This window comes from Agelaius tricolor, unplaced genomic scaffold (assembly GCF_023055355.1).
Source record: "Agelaius tricolor isolate 1412-34295 unplaced genomic scaffold, bAgeTri1.0.p SCAF_19, whole genome shotgun sequence".
In the NCBI taxonomy this organism is placed as follows: domain Eukaryota; kingdom Metazoa; phylum Chordata; class Aves; order Passeriformes; family Icteridae; genus Agelaius; species Agelaius tricolor.
This window is the reverse complement of record NW_027269279.1, coordinates 1,588,745-1,595,715: the sequence shown is the minus strand read 5'-3', so window position 1 is coordinate 1,595,715 and position 6,971 is coordinate 1,588,745. Positions and strand designations below refer to the sequence as shown.

The 6,971-nt window shown below is 61.8% G+C and overlaps 1 protein-coding gene across 1 annotated transcript; it reads left to right on the top strand.

The window, feature by feature from the left end:
• The first annotated feature begins 1,428 nt into the window (after nucleotides 1-1,428).
• LOC139598369 (mucin-6-like) lies at nucleotides 1,429-6,763 on the top strand. Its single transcript, XM_071444689.1, has 9 exons — nucleotides 1,429-1,586; nucleotides 1,673-1,763; nucleotides 2,259-2,403; nucleotides 2,946-3,118; nucleotides 3,276-3,434; nucleotides 3,614-3,747; nucleotides 4,416-4,549; nucleotides 4,700-4,800; nucleotides 5,024-6,763. Exons 1-9 carry the CDS (start codon nucleotides 1,429-1,431, stop codon nucleotides 6,761-6,763), a joined length of 2,835 nt encoding a protein of 944 aa, XP_071300790.1.
• Nucleotides 6,764-6,971: the final 208 nt, after the last annotated feature.

Genomic DNA, 6,971 nt, shown 5'->3' with positions numbered 1-6,971 from the left:
GCTCCAGTCCCAGTGTTGGGTGACAGACTCAGCCCCAGGACCTCCAGCAATTCCAAGTGTGGGGCACGGCTCTCCAGACCCGCTCCAAGGACGAACCCCCGGTACCAGCACCATGGTGTGGGCAGCCCCAGCCCTGGCAGCCGTCACCCTCTGCCTCCGTGAGTCACATCCTGTCCCCAACAACTGCCCCAGGACCCCCTGGCACCCCCTGGCACCCCCTGGCACCAGGGATGCTCCAGCTGTGCTGCTCCTCATCCCGATCCCGCTTGGTTCAGCCCGCCAGGGCTCTGCCTCCTGCTCCCCTCAGCATCCGCAGGCTTTTCCCAGGGACATCTTCCCAGATTTCCAGGGATGGATTTATCCCCTTTTGTCTTCCACACCCTCTTGGATGGAGCCGGGGGTGCTTGGGCTGGGGGCTGCTCCCTTCATAGGGATCTGCAGCATTTCCTAAACACGAAATTAGCAAAGGAAAGGCTCTTCCCAGACTTCAGACCCGGAGCTCCTTGGAGCAGCCCCGATCGATGAGCCTTTCATACTCCAGGGATGTTTCCTAACCTGCTCCTGCTTCCTCGCAGGTGTCGCCACAGACCCGGTGAAAGCCACAGCGGTGAGTCCCTGCCGGCTCTGCTGGCTCCCACCGTGCCAGGGCTTTCCCAAAATTCCCCAGCAGGGGCTGGAGCTGCCACCGTTCCCGCAGTGCTCATTTCCAGGGCGGCACAGCCACCCCCTCCCTGCTGTCCCCCTGAGCACAGCGTGGCCCTGTCCTTGTCCCGTCCTTCCCCTCCATGCCCTGCTCCCAAACCCAGCTCCAGACAAGCAGGGACAGACCGACCTGAGTGTCCCCGCTGCTGAGAGTGGCTTTGATGGCTTTTGTCCCCACAAGCAACCCAGGGGATGCTGCAGCTCCTGGCTGCTCCCACGGGCAGCAGTCTGGGTCCTCCAGCTGGGTCAGATCCCATTCCCTGAATCTCAGATCCCTTCTTCCCTTTCCTTACCGGGGCTGAGCATCCCCCATCCTCTCCACAGGCTGCCCTGATTGTTGGGGCCGTCCTGTCCAACGCTGAGCATCCCCAGTAAGTACCAGCTCCGGTGGGGGCTCTAGGGGCTCCCGGGGGGTCTGTTGGGGTGAATTTGCCTTTATGCCACATCTGCTGCTGTGCTGGGTCACTGGGCAGGGAGGATTTACAGCCCTGTGCAGCCGGTTCCGAGCTGGGATTGCAGCGGGCTGGGCTCCTGCAAAAACACAAACACACCGAGAGAGAATTCTCCTTCCTCCACGCGGCTGCAGCGGGAGCCTCGCCCCGGCTGAAACCCGGGCGCTGCTCTTTTCTCCCTCACCCAAATCCCGGGATATGGGGGCACCCACCCGGCCGTGGGGATGGCAGCACCCCGGCACTGATTTTAGGGGACATTTTCATGACACCCCACATGTACAGCCTAGGGGCGCTGGTGTGTGACCTGGAGCCGGGCACCATCCCGGCCTCGGACCCCAGCATCCTGGAGAAGCTGAAGCTCTGCCCGGCGCTGACAGCGGCACAGCAGGACGCCCTCAATGCCCTGCTCCTCTCGGGGGACACAGCGTACGGGTGAGGAGCCCTCCTGCTCCTGGAGGTGAACAGGAGGGGTGGGGATCCACGGGCATGCTGAGCTGGTCGTGCTCCTGCTGCCGCAGGGATCCTTCAAGCTGGGATTTACAGACTCTGCAAGATCTGGGGCCGCTCGTGCTGGCGTTGAACCAGACCACGCTGAGTTTGGTGGCCGAGGTAAGGTCCCTTCCTCCTCGGGGGGAGAGGAGCATCGGGCAGGTCAGCTCCGAGGCTGGGAGACCCGGGATCCTGTGCTCCCCGATCCAAGAACCCCTCTGTCCCTGTGCTCCCCGATCCAAGAACGCCTCTCTCCCTGTCCCCCCGATCCTAGAACCCCTCTGTCCCTGTGCTCCCCGATCCTAGAACCCCTTGGTCCCTGTGCTCCCCGATCCTAGAACCCCTCTGTCCCTGTCCCCCCGATCCTAGAACCCCTCTATCCCTGTCCCCCCGGTCCTAGAACCCCTCTGTCCCTGTGTCCCCGGTCCCAGCACTCTCTGTCCCTGTGCTCCCCGGTCCCAGCACTCTCTGTCCCTGTGCTCCCCGGTCCCAGCACTCTCTGTCCCTGTCCCCCCGGTCCCAGCACCCTCTGTCCCCGTCCCCCCGGTCCCAGCACTCTCTGTCCCCGTCCCCCCGGTCCCACACTCTCTGTCCCAGCACCCTGTGTCCCCGCAGGCAGCACAGGAGGATTTCAGGAGGAGCATCGCTGCCGCCTACATCAGCCAGGGGCGTTCCCAGCGGGAGAAATCCCTGATGCTCCTCAGGGCGCTCGCAGCAGCCTCAGCCGCCTCCCAGCCCCGGCGGCAGCGCAGCGCCGACCGTGAGCGTTTCCCTTCCCTCCGGCCGGGCCAGAGCTCTGGGAGGGGACAATGCCCGGGGCTGGTAGGGTCTGGGAGCTCCCGGCTGGACCAGACAGAAATCTGGGATTCCCACAAACTGGGGAAGTGGGGAAATGTCCTTGAAGCACGGGGTTGGGAGGGTTGCTCTTACCTGGGAGCAGGGATGTGGTGGCAGCACTCAGGAAGGAGCTGGGACAGTGGGACAGTCCCCAGGGCAGGATGATGCAGGAGCAGAGGATGCTCCTGGTAGGGGACATGGAACAGTTTGAGCTGATTTTAACAGGACTAAGCACAAGTGGGCTGCAAAACATCACCAGGTTCTTCTGGAATGACTTTAGGGAATAACAGCAAATGAGACATCTCCATGGGTTGGGGACCAGGGGATGGGAGCAGGATCCACTGTGGCTTGAGCCCCATTTTTGTGATATCCTGTCCTTCAGCAGGGCTCTGAGCCCTGTAGCAGGAGCAGGGCCAGGTGGGAAGAGATCCCACACCTTCTGCCTGACCAAGTCCTTGCCCTCAGGCTGCCAGTTCGAGCCCATCACCACCAGCAACATCGAGGACATCCTCTTACTCTTCCCTGAGGAGCTCGACCTGTGCCTGAGCAATAATGTGTTGGTAGAAAACCTGGAGGCTGTGCAGGATCTGCCATTCACCTCAGAGGCTTCCTGGGTCCTGAAAAAAAAGGTGGATGAGGTAAGGGGTGGCACAGGACAGGAGCCCCCCCAGCAGCACAGGCCAAGCCAGGATGGGCAGGGAACAGGGCTCAGTGGGCACAGGGATGAAGGTGCCCAAGTGGGTCCTTTGCACTCATTCCTGCCCTATTTTCCCTTCCCTCTTTCCTGCCCCACAGTTTTTCCAGGGGTCAGAGATCCCAGATGAGAAGCTGAGGCACCTGGGGATGCTCGCCCACCTGTACACAGAGGAGGAGATCAGCAAGTGGCATGTGACATCCAGTGACACCCTCTCTGCTCTGCTCAGAAATGTGGGAGGAGTGTGGAATGATTCCCAGGTAAACCCACGGCAGCAGAAGGGGATGGATGGTGAGGAACCCAAACTGGGACTGCCCCTGTCCCAGCCCAGCTCAGGGTGGAGGCATTGTGGGGTTTTGGGGGGTTGGCAGCCCTGCCATCCTTCCCAGGAGCATCTCCCATCCCTGCCTGTGCCTCCCACGTGCCCTGTGTCCCTCAGGTGCAGCAGCTGCTCAGCAAGTACCTGGCCCTGGGGGGCTCCTTGACAGGGCCCCTGCTCCAGGAAATCAGAGGCAAACACCTGTGCAACCTGCAGGAGGAGCAGATCCAGCAGATCCCTGCTGCAGCCATTGGGTGAGCTGCTTCTCAGCCCTGAGAGGCCCTGGGCTCTGGGGAGGTGGCATGGAAGAGCCCCAGGTCTGTTGGGGATGTCCCCAGTCCCAACCAGCCCATGGGATGGCCGTGTCCCAATCCCAGATCCTACCTGAGCTCCAGGACCATGAGCAGGGATATCTCCCTTGTCCCTCCCAGCCACCAGAACAATTTATCTGCAATTTGGGATGCTGCTGATGCCTTGAGAGGCTGCCTGGAGCAGAGGCTGAACAGTGTTAAGGAATAAAGCAGGGATTTATTAAAAGGCCTCAAAGGATTCACCTTGGGCAGTGCAAGGGCCTGGCCAGGGCTACACCCAAGATGGGTCAGGAGTTGTCACACTTTGCTAAGTTTTGGTCCATTCCCATATTGGGTTCATTGTCCAGTTCCAGCTCAGGTGATGCAGTCCCACCCTCCCAGACTGCTCTCCTCCATTCCCTGTTGTTTGCACTTTTGGGGCCTGGAGCTGCAGCGGTGTCCTTGGTTCTGGGGCTGGAAAAGGAAAAGGATTGTTCTGTGTGACTGAGCTGTGAGGAGAACTGCTGACACTTTGTATGGAGTTCAGAGTCATGGACCAATGCAGTGCAGAATCTGGGAAATAGGAAAGCTCAGACTGAAGGCATCAGAGCTGACCTGTGCCCCCCTTCCAGGACTGCTGGGCAGTTGAACATCTCTTCATGCTCCCAAACCAAGAAGGATCAGCTCTATAGGAAGGCCCAGGAGGCCTTTGCCAGCCTGGCCAGCACCCCTGGCTACTATTACTGGCAGATCCGTCCATACCTGGGTAGGTGCTTCCCCTCCACCCTCCCTCCCTCCCTCCATCAGGTTCAGGGTCACAGACAGGCCTGGCAGTCTCCAGAACCTCACCAAATCCCTCCCCAGAAGCGCTGGAAGGGTTTGCACATCTCCAGGTGTCCCCTGGGCTCTCTTTTAGGTGGAGCTCCAGCAGAAGATCTGAAGGAGTTGGCTAATGCTGGTGTGGCCATAAACATGGATCTGGACACCTTCCTCGCCCTAAACCCTGAGGAACTGCAGGTACAGCCCTGGGGTGCTGCTGCCCCTCTCCCCAGGGAAGGGCAGGGCTGGCTGAGTGCTGAGCAGGGGGGGCTGAGGTCAGAGCCCAACCAAATCACCAATTCTCCACTTTCTCACCTTCATAAATTTCCTTTAGGAAGTTTCAGTTGCTCTGCAGCCCCGTTAGCAAATCGTTTGGGGCTGTAAGGGCGAGGGAAGGGGGTGCTCTGTGTGTGTGTTGCAGAAACTCAGCGTCACTGATGTGAAACATTTGCTGGGGGAAAACCTCCCTGAGCTGAAGGAGCACGAGCACGAGCCCTTGGTGGTGAGCTGGGTGCAGCAGCAATCCCAGCAGGAGCTGGACTGCGTGCTGGACATCGGCCTGCAGGGAGGGCGGCCCCAGCCCACGGGGACAGGCGGCTCCGCTGCCACCAGCACAGCCACTGCCACCACCCCAGCCAGTGTCACCTCCACCACCACTGTCCCCACCACCACTGCCCTTAGCAGCCCCTCGACCCCTCAGCCGAGCACGGTGCCCCCCAGGACCCCCACCCCGAGCACTGTGAGCCCAACCCCCCCAGGCAGCCCCCCACACACTGCGGGTCCCACTGTCCCCCCTGTCCCCACTGCCAGCCCCTCTGCTGTGACCAGCACAGCGCCCTGCTCCACCCACCCGGCCCCCACCCCAGACAGAGCCACCTCCCCTGCTGCCACCCTGCTCAGCACCCTCCTGGCCACCAGCAGCCCCAGTGCCACCCCAGGCCCTGCTGTCACCTCCAGGGCCACCACCAGCACTAGTGCTGGCACTAACCCAGCTGGTACCACCCACAGCACTGTCACCACTGTCCCCAATCCCACCTCTGCTCCTACTGCCACCCACAGCACTGTCACCACTGTCCCCAATCCCACCTCTGCTCCTACTGCCACCCCTGTCCCCAATCCCACCTCTGCTCCCACTGCCACCACTGTCCCTAACCCCTCCTCTGCTCCCACTGCCACCCACAGCACTGTCACCACTGTCCCCAACCACTCCTCTGCTCCCACTGCCACCCACAGCACTGTCACCCCTGTCCCCAATCCCACCTCTGCTCCTACTGCCACCCACAGCACTGTCACCACTGTCCCCAATCCCACCTCTGCTCCTACTGCCACCCACAGCACTGTCACCACTGTCCCCAATCCCACCTCTGCTCCCACTCCCAAACCCTCCTGTGCTCACACTGCCACCCCTGTCCCTCACTCCTCTGCTCCCACTACCACCCACAGCACCATCACCACTGTCCCCAATCCCACCTCTTCTCCCAGTGCCACCCTTGTCCCCAACCCCTCCTCTGCTCCTACTGCCACCCCTAGCACTGTCACCACTGTCCCTAACCCCTCCTCTGCTCCTACTGCCACCCCTAGCACTGTCACCACTGTCCCCAACCCCTCCTCTGCTCCTACTGCCACCCCTAGCACTGTCACCACTGTCCCCAACCCCTCCTCTGCTCCCACTGCCACCCACAGCACTGTCACCACTGTCCCCAATCCTACATCTCCTCCCAATGCCACCCCCATCTCCAATGCCACCTCTGGCCCCACTGCCACTCCTGTCCCTAACCCCTCCTCTGGCCCCACTGCCACCCCAGCCCCACACACGCCCACCCCAATTCCCAGCTCCACCATTGCCCCCCAAACAAGCCTCAGCTCCTCCCCAGCCATGCCATGCCAGCCCAGCTCCCCTCCCAGCCCTGTCCCCAGCCCCAAACCCACACCTGGGAGTGTTCCAGAGCCAGCCCAGCCAACCTCCAACGGCCACATCAACCTGCAGACCGTGCCTGGTGAGCTGGGAACGTGGGAAAGGCTTGGCAATGCTGGGGAGGACAAAGCTGCCTGCTCCCTCTCCTTCCTGGGGGGATTCAGTGCTGGGGGACAGCTGGGGACATGGCCCTGGGGCTGCCCTTGGGTTCTCAGGTGCACTTCAAGGTGTCCCATCACCTCCTGAGCCCACAGCCCTCCCTGGGCAGCTGCAGAATCCCATTCCCTGTGCTCTCCCTCCCTGCAGGATCAGGATCAGGATCCAGGCTCTGCTCCTGCCTTGCTCTCCTGCTGGCAGCCACCATGGGGAGCATTCTGCTGGGGGGGCTGCTCTGAGCACCCCCACCCTGCACACCCCTCCCTCCAGCCCAGTGGAACTGCACCAGGCACGGCCC